Source organism: Manis pentadactyla, chromosome 12 (assembly GCF_030020395.1).
Source record: "Manis pentadactyla isolate mManPen7 chromosome 12, mManPen7.hap1, whole genome shotgun sequence".
Taxonomy (NCBI): Eukaryota; Metazoa; Chordata; class Mammalia; order Pholidota; family Manidae; genus Manis; species Manis pentadactyla.
Window position 1 is genome coordinate 36,983,760 of NC_080030.1, and position 21,200 is coordinate 37,004,959.

The 21,200-nt window shown below is 38.8% G+C and overlaps 1 protein-coding gene across 4 annotated transcripts in view; it reads right to left on the bottom strand.

Moving 5' to 3' along the window:
- Positions 1-21,200, bottom strand: part of TULP4 (TUB like protein 4) — a 251,074-nt gene that overhangs the window by 176,921 nt on the left and 52,953 nt on the right. For 3 of the 4 annotated variants that reach the window (XM_036886749.2, XM_036886750.2, XM_057489070.1), the window contains one exon: positions 5,647-7,907. In XM_036886749.2, coding sequence (XP_036742644.1) covers positions 5,647-5,898 — 252 coding nt within the window. In that variant the 5' untranslated portion in view covers positions 5,899-7,907. The remainder of the gene's footprint in view (positions 1-5,646; positions 7,908-21,200) is intronic. The other variant, XM_057489071.1, reaches the window with a different exon arrangement.

Consider the following 21,200-nt stretch of genomic DNA (forward strand, 5'->3'; position numbering starts at 1 on the left):
AATCCCTATTGGAAACCACAAATATTTCACAGCACAGTGTATGTAAAAGAGCAAAGATCATTAACTGCCTACCCAAAAGGGAGATTTTACCCCAGGGCAGGCAAAAGGTACATAGGTCCTTACCCTTGTCCAGCCAGATGTCAGGACCACCTTCCTGGGGGCACAGCTTATGTGCTGAGGTGTAAACAGCTCAGGCTGGAGCCAAGGGAAACACAAGGTCACAAGAAGACAGAAACTGTTTCTCTGAGGCCAGAATGTGGTTTGATCTTGCACCACTCAGAAAAAGACTATCTAAATTCTAACTATTTCTCAAGGTCCTGCTCAAAGATCATCTTCACAAAATCTTCGGGTGAACTTCACCCTTAATTACTTGAAGACCGAAAGCCTACATTTCATACTAAATAGAAATGCAAATGATGAAAGAGCTATCCAGGTATATAGCTCACTTTCACTGTGAGACTGGACTCCAAGAGGTGTAATTCTGACTTACCTTGCCCCACTGTGGCAAGCACACACAGCACCTGGCACATGACAGAGGTACAAAAATTAGCTGCTGACTGCACAGGTGTTTTCAAATTTTAACTGTGAAACAAAAATCAGAAAACAATTTCTCTGGCCTCATGAGTCCAATTAGTAATCAATTTAAGGGTATTAAGTAATATAAGGATTGAAAAAGTAAGAATACGGTTAGGTAAATAGGGTATGAGGTACTTAACATAACTTATTTATATGCATGACATTCACCATTTTCAAAACCCTTTCAACAAAATATATTCTCATAGATTCTCACAAGTAGAGGAACTATTATTTCAATGTAACCATGAGTAAACTAATGACTTAAATGACTTTGACAGGACCACACCAGCTAGGTAAGTGGTAGAGCTAGAACTTCTTGCAACGGAGATATGGAAAAACAGAGCAAAAAGGGAAACCACAAGAAATGAATAGTTACTGCTCACACCCATCACAACAATACTACAGTGGTTGATCACACACCTACCCAAAGCCACTTTTTATGAAGAATTTATAAGGAAAATACAAGATTTGCAGTGACTTTTCACTGGCTTCAATACAAAATTTTCTCACTAGAATTATTGCACAGATCTTTAAATGTTAAATCTTGTATAAATGTTTTTTAATCTAAAGTGTTTTTCAAATCTCTCCTAAGTGTAAGGAAGTTGATCATCACCATGAACAGTGGTGCAGAAACCGAATTAGGCTCGGCAGTCCCCAGTAAGAGGTCTTCCAGAACCAGGGAAAAGAGAGTGGAGGCTAAATCTAGGTTTATAGACCCACCACAGAGCACAACAGAAACCTAAGATTCACCTGCACAGAAGATCATTCTTATAATCTAGACATTCACATTGTTTTTGGAATTGTGATATATCTCATATAGTGTTTTTAGGAAAGAGAAAAGATAAAGCACATCAGATATAAACTGTTTTAGACTATTTTAAGAACACTTGAGAAACCAAATACGCACTTGTAAGCAGAGTCCTGCACAATGGGTCAAACAGCAGAGTTTAAGTCACAGGATCAGTGACGAGGCTGTACTAGGGCACTAATGAAAGCGGAGGGGAGAAGCAAGCATTTGTCAGATCTTATTTACAAGTCAAGCACACTGGGAGGCCTTGTTAATAACTGGATTTGGGAACAAGGAAAGAATGGGGAGATTTCTGCACTGTAGCCTGTAGGACTGCTGCTCTTGGGCCATCGACTAAGATGGAGAAGACAGTGGTGACCTAGTTTGGTGGCTGAAGGGGCAGCAGGGAAACGAGTTCTCTTTGGATGATGTATACTTTGAAGTGCTTAGTGACCGATGTCCAATTTTTTCTCTCTTATATCAAGTTAAAGAACGGAATCTGGAACTAGAGGCGATGGGAGATATAAACTTGGGAGTCTTCAGCACTGGTGGATTTAAAGCCAACTGAGAGAGGTTGTCTACAAAAGATGCATGCCTGGGGCCCTCCAACACATAAAAGATGAAGTGAACAGAGCAAGCAAAGAAGGGCGGAAAACAGAGGCCATAAAGGTAAGAGGAAAACCAGGAGAGCTTGGTGTCCTAGAAAACAAGAGAAAATAACATTCCAAACTCAACATTTCAACTGAAAGCTACCAAGACATCAAGTGCAATAAAGTGACACAGGAGTTGAGTCATGGGAGGTCGTCGGGGATATGACCATTTCAACAGAGCTGGGGAAAGAAGCCCTACTGAAGTGGGCTAAATGAAGGAAATTAAAAATAAATAAATGACATTTTCAACAATGGGAGGTGAGGAAGTTAAGACAACAAGAACAATCTTCCAGTAACTCTTACCAACCCACACAAACTGATAACCATAATAAACTATTACCACAGAAGTCTGTTCAGTGTACAGTAGGGGCGAGCTTCCCACAGGAGAAGTAGCCAAATCCAACAATCTAGATGAAACTCTTCCTATAGTGAAGGTGTCCCTATAATGAAACTAATTCCACCAAACAGGCAGGACTGCCTGTCGGCTCTCAAATGAAGAAAATCCCATTAAATGAAGAATGAGTACTAACCATGACTAACTTGCACGGCAGTAATAATATCTGTAAGAAGTTGTTTCCTAGAAGGAAAACACTCCTGAGTTTCTCTGTTGTAAAATCAGCAGATTACTAGACCCGAAATCTGCAATTTGGTTATGTCCTATGGCCAGAGATAGGGTTAGGATCTTGCAACAGTTCTTCACTTAAGAGTTTTCACGGTGGAGAGGGGTGGAGAGGGTAAGCGGTTTTTTTTGCTTGTTGTGATGGAAAGGGAGTGAAGATAACTAAGCAAGAGATGAGCCAATGTTATTCTTCCTGGAAAAAAGAAATAGAAAAAAAAAAGAAGATAAAACTCTTCAGAAGTTCCTTTCATGACTCTGTTAAACAAAGATACAGCACAATCTCTTAATCAAAATCCTTTCGGCCAGATAAGTTTCAAATTCAGTTTTGGAAATTTTAGAAAAGTAATACAAGGCAGACATATCAACTATATGACATCCCAGCAGGGTCTGGGCAGCACCATATGAAACACTGAACATTTCGGCAGCTGAAGTGATAGAATGACAATACATAGGTCCTCATCAGTTCAGGTCAGGTCCTACCATTAAATTCATTACACAAAAACTCTATTTTGAGAGGCCTTAGATTTCACAACTATGCACAAAGGACTGTGGACTTGCATGGAACATGAGTCTTAAGTAACTAAAGGTAAGTTGAAGGAGAATGATAAAGCCCTGGGGTCAAATTCCAGCTGTCCTCCATTCAAAGTGTATGAACTCATAGCCAAGCTAACTTTTAAAATGGGAATAATGGTATGTACCCCTAAGTCTCTGTGAAAAACCACATAAGTAATTGTGTTGGAAGGTGGCTGGCACCATGCTTGGCACTTGACACTAAGATAACTTGCCATCTCAGTTTGCCTGTGACATTCCCAGTTTTAGCACTGACAGTCCCACATCCTGGGAATACCCTACTTGGCAAAAGGTCAATAAATAGAGCTATTCAAATATTAAGAATAGAAATTAACTAGAAGTAAAAATGCAAAGTGCAAGAGCCACATGAAATAGTTTTAATAGTGAACTATCCATGCCACTGGGAATTGTAAGCTCCTCTTTTGTGGTACACAGAATTCTAAAATAGCACCCCCTGGCATGTACACCCTGTATAATCCCCTCCCTCCCCTGAAGTGTGGGTGGGCATGACCTAATCAGGTGAGCCCCTCTTCAGAGACAGAAAAATCAGAGAAATTCGAAGCTAGAGCTGATGCTCTCCTGCTGTTTTTGAAGAACAAACTGACATACTGTGGAGAGGGCCACATGGCAGGGAATGGTGGGCAGTCTCTAGGAGCTGAGGACCTCGGTCCTCACAGGTGCAAGGAACTGACTTCTGCTAACAATCTGACGAGACTACAGGAGTGCTCCAAGCTCCAGATGAGATCGCAGTTCCTGTGGACACCATGTTTCCCAGACCTGAGAGGCACCAAGCAGAGGACCCAGCTACACCAAGCCAGGACTTCAGAACCACAGAACTGTGAGACACGGTATTGCAAATCACTGAATTTATGGTAATTTGCTACACAGCACTAGAAAAATACCTTTTAAGAAAGTATCTACTTCAAAATCACAGAAATATATATGTGTATGTATTCATGCATATGCATATGTGTATGTATGCAGTTAAGTGTAGAAGTATTTGTAAAACAAAATTCCTTGCATAAAACCACTTTTTTACATAAAAATTTCAAATTCAAAAGACCCTCCTTACACAATTGTAACTGGTGGGGATATAAGTGGTACAATCACCCTGTAAAACTCTTTGGCAATTTCTACTAAACCTAAGTGTACGCCTCCCCTATGACTCAGAAGTTCCATTACAAGTGCACAGATCCACAAAAAGACATGTATGTGGATGTTCACAGCAGGAGTGGCCCTAACAGCCAAAAACTGGAAGCAATCCAAATGTCCATCAACAGAAGGATGGAAAAACTGTGACTTCTTCCTTGAATGGAAAATTAACATCAATTACAAAGGACAAACTAATAGTACACAGAACAGGGATGAATCTCACAGAGGTTATGTCGAGTGGAAGAAGCCAGACATGAAGAGTATGTAACAGTGATTCCGTTTACACGAAGCTGAAGCACACAGGCACAACTTATCCAGTGACAGAAGTCATTTTCTAGGTCACCTCTCAATGGAGCGCAGAGCCTGGGAAGGGCAGTGGGCACCTGCAAGGGGTGCAGGACATGCTCCTGATCTGACTGGAGGTTACACGGGTGACTGCGTGTGTAGATAATCATTGAGACATACACTCAAGACTGACACACTGCATTGTATGCTACACTTCAAAAATATTCTTCCTCCTTTCCAACAATTATTCAATAACCATCTAATGACACTTTAAGACGGATTCCTCATAAGAAAACACACAAATAAACTATACCAGTGAAGCCTGAACGCTGTTAACATGCTGTGCAAGTATACCTCTTCTTTTAAACCCAGTGCCTGACACGCATGTTCAATAAACATGGCTGAATGAATTTCACTGACAACAACAGTCTGTTTCAGAACCCCAGAGATCTATATGTATAAGTACATGGTACACAGAACAATGTAATAAAATATACACAAGAGATATGAAAAACTACAACTCTGGTCCAACTAGTTCCATTGTTCATATACCACAAAGTACAAGAACTACAAGCTAGGTGTGAAACCACCCCCAAATCAAGACAGATGCTACCCGTGTGGGGCGAAGACAACTGCACGACCACTGTTTCAGTCTGACATGGGGCAAGAACGCCCTGCTGTGGACAGAGGGTGACCACAAAGGCTCAGAGAATCACAGGTTGGTTGGGGTCATCTAATCCAATCCCCCAACCTGGTGGCCCTGCCGGTGGGAAAGGAGAGCAAGGGGTACCCAAAAGGATGGACACACTCAGGGAGGGGCATAGGCCCCAAGACCCCTGGCCGCCCCAACACTTCCCCCTGGAACACAGCAGACAGACTCATGGTATGAAAAGGCTCACCCGGCAGCAAATCTTAGGAAACTGAAGCAAGGTAGGTTCTGAGTCCCCAGAATCGGGGCTCAAACCTACCAGCAGAAATGACCAAAGTGAAACAAAACCCCCACTCACCTCGCTGTTGTGGCCCCGCAGATTGAAGTTTATTCTCTGGGGAGTGTTCCTGTCCCGGCGGCAATGGCTGGAGGTGAAAGTGACACCTACGACACCCCGGCCGTTGCCCGTGGCCAGCCAGCCCTCTTCGTAGTAGCGTCGCCTGCACACCGGCTTCTCCTTCTCACTCTTGGGAACACGTCCCTTCCAGGACAGGCAGAGGATGTTGGAGTCGCTGCAAAGGACAGGCCCATGTTCCACCGCTGCATACATACTTTTTCTCAATGAACTGTTTACTTAAAAAGTAATGCTGAATGCTGAAAAATGTAAACCGATTCCTTTCATTGACTGATCTAATTTTTGTGATTGGCTTGCCTTGTTTTCCCTGACCCCTTTTAATCAAGACTGAGCTGGACCTAATCAGAAGGTCAGAATTTTATAAAGATCCACCGAATGCATAGTGAAAAAATTCCTCTATAAAAGATGATGTTAGTCTGCTAAGAAAAGATAATGCTTAAAAAAAACATGGGGTCCATTTTTATTTTCAAGTCTTCAGAGGAAGAGCAGGCTGACCCTTTGGAGAAAGAGCATTGTTAATATGTGGTGATCAAGAAACTGAGTTTTCTTCTTTTAACTCAACTTGGTTATTCTCATTCAGCCTGAGATTCCAGTTTAGTGTAATATGATTCCAGAGACAAAGGGTTGCAAATACATAGATTTCAAGTAACTTAAGGCTTTAAGAATCCCTCGAGCTGGAGTTTTCTCTTCAAAAGTTCAGATGCAGAAACAGAGCCCATGGGATCATCTTCCTTCTGAAACCACCCTCTGGCATGTTTTCTCAACTAGACAAATTTCTGCTGCTAAAGCTGAAAAAGATTGCATAAATGGAAAAAAAGGCACACAAACTGTGCAAAACAGACCAGAGTTTGTGCAGACAACAGTCCAAGTTTAGGAAGAAAAAAAAGACTCTTTCTCCACCGTTCAGAACCAGACACTTTCTACCTCAGAGCCCAGCCCAGTTTGCCGGCAGGTCGCTGTGTCCCCAGGGAGAGCTGGGCTCCATCTGACTGTCCCTCTGCAAGCCAGCACACTGCTCAGTGCCATAGAGACACAGGGAAAGCCCCTCCACTCAGCAGAGCCAGAACATTCCAAAGCTCTTAAAGTGGGCTAAGCATTTGCTCTGGTGAATACTAAATCGCCATGCTGACCAAAATGGAACCTTCTTGCAGGATTCCGTCTCTTGCCACGTCTCCTTCCACCCTACCCTAGTCACCTCTCCTTTTTCTGCTCCTAAAGATCACATATTTTTCCATCTTGCATCTTGAAGGAAAAAAAAACAATCTCAGAATTAAGTCCATTAAGTAATCCTCCTATTATATGCAGGTCTTCTTGAACTCAACAGGGAAGAGAACCCCTTAAAACAAAAACACAGGCAAGAGCAGGGTTCTTCCCCAGTGTTTCCCTAAAAAGTTATCCTGTTTTGCTGATGAACACTTTCCTGTTCACATTCACAGACTGTTTCTAAATGTCACATGTATAGTACAAGGAAAAAGCTTTGCTTGGATGTTCCTTGATCCTTACTTCATTAATTATTGGTTTCAATTGCTACTTTAAGATATTATCCTATAGAAATACAGGAAAGGAAAGGGGATATAATAAATTAAAATTTCTTGAATACAGTTAACTGAAAAAGGCAAAGGAATCAGTTCATTGTTCAAACTTGTCCCATCACACCTGAACTTGCTTTTCCTCCAGTCATAACCATACAGGAAGAGCTACTTTTCAGTCCAGAATTTTAATGTCTGTTCAAATCACCAAACCCACTGAAAAATAAAGTGCAAAAGTCACTGCATGACCCCCAGCAATGCCTGAAATCACACTTCTCCCTCAGCCACCTTCTCACTTAGTTCCTGCTTTAAACCAGAGAGGTATTTTTGAGGCTTGATCTGTGCAAGTTTTTTTTTTCTTCTTTTTGCAAACTTTCTTTACCCGTGAAGACCATATGGAAAACTGGCCATTAGTGATGTATTTTTCTCCCTGGGCTCCTGAGCCCAGCGGTGTCAAGTTGCTCCATCTGATTCTTAAGTTAATTTTCATCAGTTGTGAAACTCTTCAAGTGTGCCAAGAATGAGCCCGTCTTCTCATGTAAACGTGTATGTATATAAAAATTGTAAATATGCACAGACATACAATCTTCAACTGTCATGCAAAATGTCTGTTTTCCCAATCATTTCAGGAACCATCTCATAATCACGACTTGAAGGCCCTGGAGTCTTACAAACCTGTAAAACAAAAAACAGGATATAAAAAGAACTTTAAAATACTGAAGAATAAAGGTTCTACAGAATAATCACTGTAATTGAAATTGGAGACCCATCTTTACCTTACATACATCAAATGGAAACACCAATTGGCAAAATTCAAATAGTAAAAAGGGTGCATACACCTGACCAACTTACAGACAACAAACAACAGTAGGAGTCTGAATGCCACGTACTACAAATTAATTTTGCCAGCAGCTGGGCATATGTTCATGAAGTCATTGACTCCATTCCCCACACTGTGCTCAGCAAAGACTCTGGGCCCTGCTGAGCAACTTTACTCCGCCAGAGGCCATCATCTAATTAAGTAAGCAAGCTCAGAAAGCAGACCGAAGAGGCTCAGGTCTGAATTGACTTCTTTCATTATTGGGAATGATGTTCCCTGAAGACACAAGGCAGCAATGGCTTTTAAAACCCTTCCATCCCTGACTGCTGGTAGGTCCCAGTGCAAACCACAGCTATTTTCTCAGCTTTTAAGTCATCTTCTAGCTATGAAGTCCCTGAGAATCTTCCTCCAGTATATCCAACCCATTCCTTGCTACTGCCTTTAGTCCAGGCTCACAACACATCCACAAAAGCAGAGGGGCCACTAGGTCCCCCAGTTCCCCACACCAACCCACCTTCCAGAGAGTTCTTAGAGCATCTTTCAAAAACCTTATAGCTGCTTGAAGAACCTGGATAATTCTCCCCTCCACCCAGAAGTACCCTGGATGAGAGAAACAGATAGCCTCCCCCACCCAAAATATCTGTCACTGAAAGTCTAGGGCCAGCCCAGGTGTTTGCATTTCTAACAAGAGATGCTAATATGCAAGTCTGGGGACTAGGCTCTAAGAGCCACTGGTTTACCAGATCAAATCCCAGCAAGACCCTTAATGATCTGATTTCAGCTTGTCCTCTTCTCCTTTCACAGCCTGCAAATCCAGCCTGAGTTACCACCACATCTGGCAACTCCCTGCCCCCCAAAGTAGTGTGTTCTTCCTTTCCTTCAGGTCTCCACTCCTGCTGCTCCCTAGCAGAGCCAGGCCCCAACACTTCCCTTACAACACACCTACCATAGCACCTGTCCTATGAGGCTCCCAGAGCACCTTGGACTAACTTCTGTGACTGTGTTCAGCACACTGCACTGTAACACTCTGCCCTGCACTCCTAGAAGCCAGGACGCTGTCTTTCTCACCCCTGGTGTAGAATACAGCATAAACTAGATATTCAATAAAAGTCTGCAGAAGGCAGGCTGGAGCGAGGCAGCAGCTACATGTAATTTCCTTGAGATGTTTTAATTCATGTGGGTCACAGGATGCATATTTTGTATGTGCCTATACACCAAAAGAACTAAATTCTCTCAGGAAGCACTTGTACCTGAGGAAAAAAAGTGAAAATAAAGGCTATAAAACTCAAACTAATGCAGTTCTTCTCCTAAAATGCTAACACCCTAGTCCCGATGCTGGCTTGAGACAGCATCACAGATGGGAAAAGCAGAAGCAACTTCTCAAGACCCAGCGAGAATATAGATACAGGGGTTTTAAACTACTTAAGAGCATCAGCCATGATTATTAAAGTATCTACATTAAATACAATATAATCTATCAGGTCCCAACAAACTCCCAAGGTATCCATAGGGTCAAAATTATTTTCATAATAATATTAAGACATTATCTGCCTTCTTCACTCTGTTGACAATTACATCAATGGTGTAAAAGCATCACCTATTTTGCCCATCCCCCAATCTCCCCACCCCTCTGGCAATGCATACATCAATTTTATCAGTGGTCAAACTCAGCTCTTTAACATCTGTGAAGGCACCGGAATCAAACTGTCCTAGTACTCATTGGATTTTTTTTTTATTAAAGTACGGTTAACATATTAGTTTCACGTAAATAGCATGGTGATCTGACATTTATATACATTACAAAATGCTCACCCCGATAAGTGTAGTTACTATCACCATACAAATTATTACAAGATTATTTACTATATTCCCTGTGCTATACTTTTCATCTCCGTAACTTACTTTATAACTTAAAGTTTGTATCTCTTAATCCTCTCCACCTATTTTGCCTATTTCCCCACTTCCCCCACCCCTCTGGCGACTACCAGTTTGTTCTCTGCATTTAAGTATTTAATAGGGTTTTTAAAAATGCCAGCTAAAGAATGTTCTTGACGCATCTGTAAAAATTATTAATTTTATTAAATCTCAACCATTGAGTACATGGACATTAAATATTCTGTGTTTAAAATAGCAAGTATACATAAGGCATTTCTGCTGACTACTGAAGTACAATGGTAATCTTGAGAAAAAGCATTTGTGCTACAGTTTAACTTGGAAGCTGAACAAATTGCTTTTTTCATGGAATACCATGTTTACTGGAAAGAATGAATGACAAATTATGGTAATTCAGGCTTGGGTCTTTGGCAGACATTTTCTTGAACATGAACAAAGGGAGTCTGTCACTTTAAGGAAAACAACTTGACAGTATTTGTTGCCCATAATAGAAGTTGAGCTTTCAAGTTAAAATCATAATTTTGGGAAAACCAGCATCTATCACTGTGAGCTTGATAGCTCCCCAAGATTTAAGGCCATTCTGCATGTGACTGGAGGTAATATAAATAAATGTGAATTTTTTATATTGATAATTCCTATTTCACAGCATGTGAGTATTTAGAAGATTCATGTAACCTGGTGAACTAATCTTTTCCAAATGACCAGCACATGATGATACAAATTACACTTGACTGAAGGAGCTCTTCAAGGGGCAAGACAAATGGAGATTAATATAACCAAGCATGAAAAAGCCACAGATATATTTAAATTTCCATATTAATATATCTTAAGAAACTACCACTTCTTAAGTTTTGATACAGTATCAAAGAAAAGTATCCATGATTATTTGAAAAGACTATTAAAATGCTCCTCCCTTTTTCAACTACCTATCTGTATGAGGTAAGATTTTCTATACACGTTTCAACAAAAAACAGTTTTGCAACAGACTGAATGCAGAAGCATTTAGAAGAATCCAGGTAACTTCACTAAGTCAGGCATTAAAGATATTTTACCAAAATGTAAAATAATACCACTCTTCTCCGTAAAATTTTTAGTTAGAAAATAGTTATTTTTCATAAAAGTGTATTATTTATAACATTTATCAGGTTTATTTTTTTTAAATAATTAGTAATTTTTTTCATTTCTCCATTTTAATTTCTAGTACTCTAAGTAACAAAAGCTAATACCCAAATAAATAGAAGCTCTTTTGGGTCTTCAATAATTTTTAAGAATATAAGGGGCCTGAGACCACAAAGTTTGAAAGTCACTGATGATATATGCTAAGTCTCCAAAATGTAATGTAATCCTTAAATAAATATTATACTAAAGTATGTAAGATAAATTTCCATGGGAATGGCACAGATCAAAGTGTTTCATTTTACATTGTTGTGCTTTTTTTAATTAAAATTTTTAAACTATAAAGCACCATAAATGCTAGACAAACATGGCAGATATTTTAAGAAAAAATGATGCTCTACTTAATTATGACTCAAATGAATAACAGATACAAAAATCTAACAAAAGCCACAATCACAGTATCCTAATTACTGAAAGGCTGCTGGCACCTATTTTAGTACTCCCACTAAATGAAGTGGGTGGTGTTGGACCCTTCACTTCTTCCTGTCTTATTTTCTCATGAGGATATAACTGATTAGTTTCTGAGGGAAGCTCCTTGACAAATCAGTATTAGGGGGCTTGGAATAGGAAGATTAAAAAGCAACTATTCAGTTAAAAGCAGGGGCTAAAACAGATATTGTATACCCACGTTCACAGCAGCATTATTCACACTAGCTAAGAAGTGGAAGCAACCTAAGTGTCCATAGACAGATGAATAGATAAACTGTGGTATATACACACCATGGAATATTATGTAGCCTTTAAAAAGAGGTAAAAGTCTGTCTGATACATGATATGATATGGATGAAGCTTGAAGACATTATGCTAAGTAAGCCAGACACATAAAGGCAAATACTGTATGATGCCAGTTACATAAAGTACCTAGAACAGTCAAATTCATAGAGGCAGAAAGTAGAATGATGCTTGCCAGGGGCTGAGGAGAGGGAGTAGGGGAGTCATTATTTAATGGGTACAGTTTCTATTTGGCATAATGAAAAAGTTGGGGTATGGATAATGGTAATGGTTACATAATAATGGAAATATAATTAAAGCTACTGAGTTGTACAAATGAAATTGTAAAAATGGTTAATTTTGTTATGTATATTTCACCTCAATTTTTAAAATGAGGTAAATTAGGAAAAGCAACTCTTTATACAAAATCTTTCAGTAACAGACTGAAAGTAAATACTCCCCAGTTTGTCATTATGTTTTTTACCCAAAACACTGTAATACAGGCCCATACACAATCCCTGGGCTTATCATTAGAAATAAATAATGATAACCCCTGAATTCTGACCCAAACTGGCTTCTGGTAATTACAGCTTATTTTCAGACTATTCCTAAAAACCCCCCAAAAAATCTCCTGCTTTTCAGGAGATTACAGTCTTAAATAATACATTGCCTTATTGAATTAATAACCTGATAGTAGTCTAGAAGTCAGTAAACTTAAAAGATGCTTCCCACTCTAACTTTCACATATTTCTAAGTTCTAATAGCAAATTAGAAGCCCCAGAATTTAAGAAAGTACAGTTTAGGGACAAAATGGTACACTGTTAAGAAAAGAAAATCCTATAGGAATTACAGACACTCCTGGATTAGTCAGTCAACAAATCTTAACTGAACATCTATAATGGAAAACACCCCTGTGCTGCATCCTCTGCCTCTCTTGTCCCCAGTTAGATGTTCTATTTTCTAACTGAAGTTATTTTCACTACAGTTTATTTTTTTATTAAGGTATCACTGATACACAATCTTATGAACATTTCACATGAGCAATACTGTGGCTACAATATTTCACCCATATTATCAAGTTACCCCCCAACATCGCATTGCAGTCACTGTCCATCTGCATAGTAAGATGTTACAGAGTCACTACTTGTCTTCTCTATGCTATACTGCCTTCCCTGTGACCAACCTACATTATGTGTGCTAATCATAATGTCCCTTAATCCTCTTCTCCCTCCCCTCCACTCACCCTCCCCAACTCCTTCCCTTTGGTAACCTCCAGTCCCTTCTTGGAGTCTGTGAGTCTGTTGCTATTTTGTACCTTCAGTTTTCCTTTGTTGTTATACTCCACAAATGACTGAAATCATTTGGTACTTGTCTTTCTCTGCCTGGCTTATTTCACTGAGCTTAAAAATACCCTCTAGCTCCATCCATGTTGTTGCAAATGGTAGGATTTGTTTTCTTCTTATGGCTGAATAACATTCCATTGTGTATATCACTACAGTTTATCTGATTCATACTTTCCACCAACATAAGTTCACTAATGGAAGGGAATAAAAATGCGTTTTTGGTCTGCTTTATTTTTTAAATCATTTGAGTTAATGTTAGAGATCAGATACAAAATAAATGAGGGAAGATATTTTCCATTTACACAATTTTGACAAAATAAACAATGTTAGATATTCATTAAAGGTTGTAAGAATGCAGTCACTGTGGAAAGCAATTTGGCCTCAGCTAGTACTGCTGAAGACATGACTGCTCTGCCTAGTCCCGAGTATGTGCAAGGGACACTCTTCACAACTACCCCAGGGGCAGATACACAGGCACTCACAGCAGCAGCATTGCTTACACTGGCCAGAAACTGAGACCAGCCTGGATGGATAAAGGGTGTGGCATATTCAAGCCACAGAATCCAATACAGCAATGAAATGACACTACATAGAATAGGACAGGTGAATTCCACAGACACAATGTTGAGCAAAGGGAACTTACGAAAAAAACACCTACAACATGAATCTACTTACACAAGTTCAAAAACAAGCCAAACTAATTTTATCAGTTAAGACTGCAGACATAGATAGTATGACTCACATTTTAAAATCAAGGAAATAATAACATAAAACAGTAGAATGGCTTCTAGGGTGGAGCCTGTGAGTGGGGCAGGGCACACACATTGCCCGTCCTGATCTGGGTGTGGTTATGGGGTGTTCATTCTGACCCAGATCAGGTGTGGTTATGGGGTGTTCATTCTGTAATTATTCTTAGCCACCTATATGTCTGAAATATTCTTCCACACATATATATATCTATAGTAAATAGGTTTAATCAGCTGTGAACTACATTAGGCACCAGTGTTCTGGAATTTTTAGAGAACTTAATTAAGGAAAAAGAATAACAAAACATTATACCCAACCTTAAAGAGTACTCTCCAAATCCAGAAAAACCCAAAAAAGTATCAAAAACATGATTTTAGTTCTCAAGCAATGAAAGTATCTACAAAGAAAATGCATATTAATAGTAACAAATGGAAATTAGAGAAAATTTCAGAATAAAGTTATATTTCTTTCTAACGGGTAAAAATTTAAGAGTGGTTAAGCAAAAGACTGAGACAGAAGCAAAAAGCAAATTTTGGGAAAAAATACAAAGATGTTAGATGAATGCAAAGCAGGAGAAAAACAGTAGAAACTTTTGAATAAACCATTCCCAACACCCTAAAGTTTAAACTTTTGATTACAGACTTGTCTGGGGGTTGGAGAGAAGAAAAGGAGAGGAAAATGAGTTTTGCTGACTGGTGATGTAAATTAAACACATCCCAATTTCAACCATAGGGACAGCAACTCTGTGGCCTTGACTGTCCACACAGCCAGTACAGGAAGGGTGCCTCTCCATCTCCTAGCCTCCCCACTGCTCCTTTCCGCAAACAGCACCAGATCCTGAACTCTGCATTTCTAACTTAAGTAACTACAATGACCTGCCTCTAATTACAGTCACTCCTTTCCCAGGGGCATTTTCCACAACCCACAAATATCCACCGAGTCCAAGGCAGCTCTAACTGGTTCCTAATTAGTTTCAATAGCTTAAATTTGCCTTCTAAGATTGCCTTTTAAGGTATGGATACTCTCAGCAATCACTTGACATGTGACTCCCTTCATTTGTAGGGAAACAACTACATATGTGAAAAATTTACACCACCACTGCAAAGATATTGGAGTTTAGTAGTGATTTAATATATTCATTGTTACCATTCTCTAGTTCTCAATTCTTTAATAACTAAAGATGTGTATGCATGGTTATGCCTGGACTTAGTCAAAAGGTGCATTCTTACTACAACTGGGTTAGTATCAAATCATTTTCCCATTGACTTGCTGTATATTTCAGAGATACATTTCACAGAAAACATTCTATCTCATTCAGAATAGTACCAGCTCCTTCATATGCATAGACTCCATGACAAAGGTCTTCTCTGCTTGGAGTAGAGCTATTTTTGTTTAATTCATCTCACCTACTAAAAAACAGTCTTAGACTCCAATTTTTATCTCACCTGGAGCACCCCAAGTACTTCCTTCAATGAGGTGCAACAAAGACTGAAAGAAATGATACTCCCCAGGGTGATAAAGGTTGTAGAGAAATGAGACCAACTGATGGCAGAATTCAAAAGCCATAAAATGTTGCAAAGCTTTTGACTCAGCAATTCTACTTCTAGAAATTTATCATAAGGAAATAATCTTCAATAATGCAAAGATTTAGCTCTAAATATTTCCATCACAGCATTTTTATAAGGGAAAAATCTGAAATGATCTTTATGTCCAAAATAGGATACTGGTTCAGTAAACACTCGTACAGACATAAAACAGAATACTATGTATCCACTAGTAATTATATTGTAGAGGACTAAGTAAAAAGTGAAATTCCTGGATATGTTTCCAGGATGCTCAAAAGGGCTTGCCTACTACTGTATAACTACATCTTAGTAAATGACAACAAATGTAATTTTTGCTGGACTTGCAGGAAAATATGAGAAATCTCCAAGGAAGGCACATACAAATAAGCATAAAAATTGTCTGGACAAATGCTGATATAAGCATTGCAATCAGAATTAGGGTGCCCAGACTATCCCAGTTTTAACACCCAAAGTCCCACATCCCACGAAACCCCTCAGTCCTGGGGAAACTAGACAGCTGGTCACCCTAACAGATATCCAAACTCTGGTCCGTCCTCAAGGTGGAGACACTGAGTCGCACACAATCAGCATGGCCCACAAGAAGGCTAAAGCTGTCCCAGATTTTTGTATTCCATGGTTCTACATCAGAGCAGATGCAAATCTTGTCTGCATGAAAATACTCCTTCCCAACCTAGGACCAAAGGAGTCCCACAGATGAGGCTCAACCAAAAATCAGCTCACAATCAAAACTACTAAACATACAAAGAAAGTAAGTCATCACAAGATGTCATTAGAAACAACAAATTTAGATCCAAGCCTTCAAAAATTGAAATGAACATAAACAGAATTAAAATAATTAGGTTTGAATTTCTGGGTTCCAGTCTGGTACATAAGAGGCCTAGGAAAGGCCAATCTGTCCTAAAAACAAGTAAAAAGCTGAACAAATGGATAATTCAACTCTTTTTAGAACTGTAAGAGAAGTGAGTCACAGGGCAAACCACTGCCCCCAACCTTAAAGACCAAAAGGCTAATACAAAGAATTCGACTTACCAGAGCAGAAACCAATGAACTAAAACTTCAGTGGGAACAGGCCCAAGGTAGGGAAACCTGAACTTTAATCAATGAATTGTCGGAGGCTCACTGTAGACAAGTCTGAGAGGAAAACTTCAGGGGATCCACCCATCAGGGCCCCTGGACTTTTGTGTATTTTACCTTCAGGAGCTCACCAGGTTATCACAGTAAATATCAAGAAACTTCCCTGTGCTTCCAGCAGAAGAACGGGAAAAGGATTAATTCTGAAATATACCAGAACATTCTGTTCTTAACAAATTCTGCCCTCAGGAAGAACTATTTAACCAGGGCTTTAACAATCAGGATTTTATCAGAGCACACCCGACTTGGGGAAGAAAAACCCAACTCCAGCCCACTTTAGCCATCCCATCCCACCTGAGGAGGAACTGGGCAAAGAGAGAAATATGTGAGGACGGTCCAGGGGCAAAGGCCCACTAAAAGACTGAGACCCTAAGTTCTGAGGATGTAATATACAGGATGGTGGTTACAGTTAACAACACTATTGCAAACGACAGTTGCTAAGAGAACTGTTCTCACTGCAGAAAAGAAATGGTAATTATGTGAGGTGGTAAAGGTGTTAAATAACCCTACTGTGGCAAGGTTTTGCAATCTTACATGAATCAAATAATTTCCTTATGCATCTTAAACTTATACAACCATTATACATCAATTCCATCTCAATAATGCTGAAGAAAAAACTCAGAGAAAAAAGGGAAGAAGGGGTAATAGGAAAATTTGGAGGGGATTCCATATTTCGATATGGTGGTGGTTACACAACTCTTTACATCTGTCAAAATGTGTTGAACTGTACACTAAAAGGCACATTTGTTATATATAACTTATATCTTAATTTTTAAAAGTCATGTCTGGCACACAGTAAATGCTATACAGTCTTAGTGATTACTACTAGTATTGTTGATTACCAGGCACTAAGCTGGGTGCTGAAAAGACAATGATAAGCAAATGCTAATACAGTACTACCTTTAAAAAGCAATGGTCTAGTGGTGCCAATCAGACATGAATCATATAATTACAGCAATGAAAAATGCCACAAAGATAGGTACCTGGTGTTTGGAAGGAAGAGTATGTCATATACATGAAGGAAGGCATGGTAGAGGCAAGGGAGGCATTCCAGACAAATGGAATACCATGTACAGAGATCATGGAAGAAGAGAACACAGTGTTTTGGAGAAGCTCAAAGGAATGCTAGAATAAGAACTGAGAACATATGTTTACACACAAAACACAGTAAGATATCACCTCACAGTCAACAGGATGATTAGTACCAAAAAAAAAAAAATGTTGGCAAGGATGGGAAGAAACTGCAACTGTTCTGTACTATTGTTAGGATTGCAAAATGGTATAACTGCAATGGACAAGTATGGAGGCTTCCTCAAATAAAAAAAAAAAAGAGAGAATTACTGTATGATCCAGCAATGCCACCTCTGGGTATCTCCCCAAAAGAACTGAAAGCAGACTCTTGAAGAGGTATGTGCACACTCATGTTCATTGCAGCACTACTTACAACACTGAGAGGGGAAAGCAGCCCATGTCCATCACCAGATGCTTGGATGAGCAAAATGGGGTATATACGCACAAGGGCACAGTGTTTGGCCTTAAAAGGAAGAAAATTTGCACACATGCTGCATGGCTGACCCTTGACATTATGCTCAGTGAAATAAGCCAATCACAGACAAATATTGTATGATTCCACTTCTATGAGGGACCCAGTTGAGTCAAACTCGTAGAAACAGAAAGCAGAAGGGTGGTTGCTAGGGAGAAGGAGAAAGGGGAGTTTTGTTGTTTAATGGGTATAGAGTTTCAGTTTTGCAAGATGAAAGAGTCCTGGAGGTTGCTTGTACAACAGTGTTAATGTATTTAGTATTACTAACTGTACAATTAGAAATGGTTAAAATGGTAAGTTTTATGTTACACATTTTCCACAATAAAAAAAGTACATTCTCACATACACACACAAAGACTTGAGAAAATCATAGGACTACAGAATGGTTCCCTGCCCCCAATGTTTTACCATATTACTAAAGGCCTATTTACAGTAGTTCTTTTTAACCAGTACATCATGTACCAACTGCTATCAAAAAAAAATTACAAGACATACTAAAAGGCAGAAAACACAGTTTGAAAAGACAGAACAAGCATCATATCTAGACTCAGAAATGGACAGGATGTGTGAATTATCAGACTGGGAATTTAAAACTGTGATTAACATGCTAAGGACGCTGATGGAAAATGTAGACAGCACTTAAGAAGAGATAAGCAATATAAGCAGAGCGATTAAGATTCTAAGAACCAAAGAAGAAATGCTACAGATCAAAAACCCTGTTACAAAAATGAAGAATGCCTTTGATGGGCTTATTAACAGACTGGACACAGCAGAGGAAAGAATCTCCAAGTTTGAGGAAATCTCAACAGAAATCTGAAAAACTGAAAAGCAAACAGAAAAAAGATTGAAAAATATCCAAGAACTGTTGAGACAACTACAAAAGGAATTAACATACATGTAACAGCAATACCAGGAGGAGAAGAAAGAGAGAAAGGAACGGAAGAAATATTTGAAACAATAATGACAGGATTTCCTCCAAATTAATGTCAGATACTGAGCACTGATCCAGGATGCTCAGAGAACACCAAGTAAGACAAATGACAAAAATCAGAAGAACAAAAAAACAAGAAAAACCACACCTAATCATCATTTTCAAGCTATAGAAAGTCAAATTAAAAGAAAAGAGAGGGGAAAAAGTCTTCTCTATAGAGAAAGATCATCACATCAGACTTCTCTGAAACCATGGAGCCAAAGGAGAGAAGGGAAATATTGAAAGTGTAGAGGGGAAAAAACACCGAAAGAGCAAGCCTCACACCCAGGTGCATTAACTGGTTAATTCTACCAAACATTTCAGGTAGAAATCTTACCAGTTTTTAAAAATCTCTTTTATCAGAAGACAGAAGCAAAGAGAATACCTCCTAACTCATTCTATGAGGCAAGAATTACTCTAATACCAAAACCAGAGACATTACAAGAAAACTACAGACCAATATCTCTCATGATTGCAGATGCAAAAATCCTCAACAAAATATAAGCAAACTGCATCCAACAATGTCTGAAGAGAATCATATACCACAACTACATGGAATTTATCTCCAGTATACAAAGCTGGTTCAACAGTCAGAAAAATCAATTAATGTAATCAATCACATCAATCATCTTTTTTAGAAGAAAAATCACATGCTCATATCAATATATGCAGGAAAAGAATTTGACAAAATCCAAAACCCATCTCAATGAACTAGGAAGAAGGGAACTTCCTCAGCTTGATAAAGAATATATACAAAGAACCTAACATCTTACTTAATGGTGAGAAACTCAAAACTTTCCTCATAAAATCAGAACAAGTCAAGGAGTCTCCTCTTACCACTGCTTTTCAACATTGTTCAACATTTCAACAGCAAGTCCTAGCTAATGTAATGAGATAAGAAAAGGAAATAAAAGGTATGCAGACTGGCAAGGAAGAAATAATATAATTAGGTTTGAAATGTTTAAAGGAATGAGAAAATAAGAAATAAGACATTATGTAAACTGACCTGAGAGAACCAAGTAAACCTTCCAGAAAAGGAAAACCAACCTAATCTCTAAAATAGAATGCAGTATATGAGATTGACATCAGCCAACAACGGAAGTAATGAAATGGATCTAATAGCTCAAGAAATATTCCATGAAATCTTTTGTAGCACAGTGGGACAAGGAGATAAAAATATAAAGGAGAGATTAAGATATGTAAAGGACAGGTTGAGGAGGAGATCTAATTAGAATTCCAAAAGGCTAGAACACAAAATTAAATAGAAATATCTTTGACATGAGGACAGAATTCACCAGAACTGTGAAAGTTCCACAGATACAAGAAGCATAACATATACCAAGCAGGATAAATAAAAAAGAAATTCATACCTGGGCACATTTTAGTGAAATGCAGAGAGAAGAGTGGAAAAGCAGCTAAAAATAACAGCCAGATATGTACAAAGGCATGACAGTCAGACTGATAGCAGCAGTCAGAAATCCATACCCTAGTATCTTCCGAGTACTGAGAGAAAAAAAACAGAATTATATTCCAGATGTATAACACAGAATTATATACCCAGAGAAATTGGCTTTTAAGAATTCAAGTTAAATAATAAGACAGTTAAAAAGGAACAAAAGCTAAATTTTAATCAACTGACCTCACAAAGTAACTTCTAAAGAATATTCTTCAGACAGGAGAATGACTCAAAAAGAAGGTCTAAGAAGAAACAATGAAAAAAAGAAATTGTTAAACATGTAGGTAAAATTAATGTCTTTTCAAAAGAGGGCAACAATAATTGCAAACACTTCTACAGCATTTCGTAACAGCTAGGCACAGTTCTAAACGCTGTATGGGTACTGCATTTCCCACTTAAAAGTCCTACCCTTATGAGAAAAGTCCTTTTATTGTCTATACTATAGATGAGGAAACTGAGGCACAGGGAATGTAAGCACTTTGCCCAACATTACTCATCTGGTAGGTGGCAGAGATGTCAGCTGCACTTGAACCACTAAGCTGTGTCTATTTGGAGGTAAAAACAGAAAACTAAAGAAAAAAAAAAAGGACAA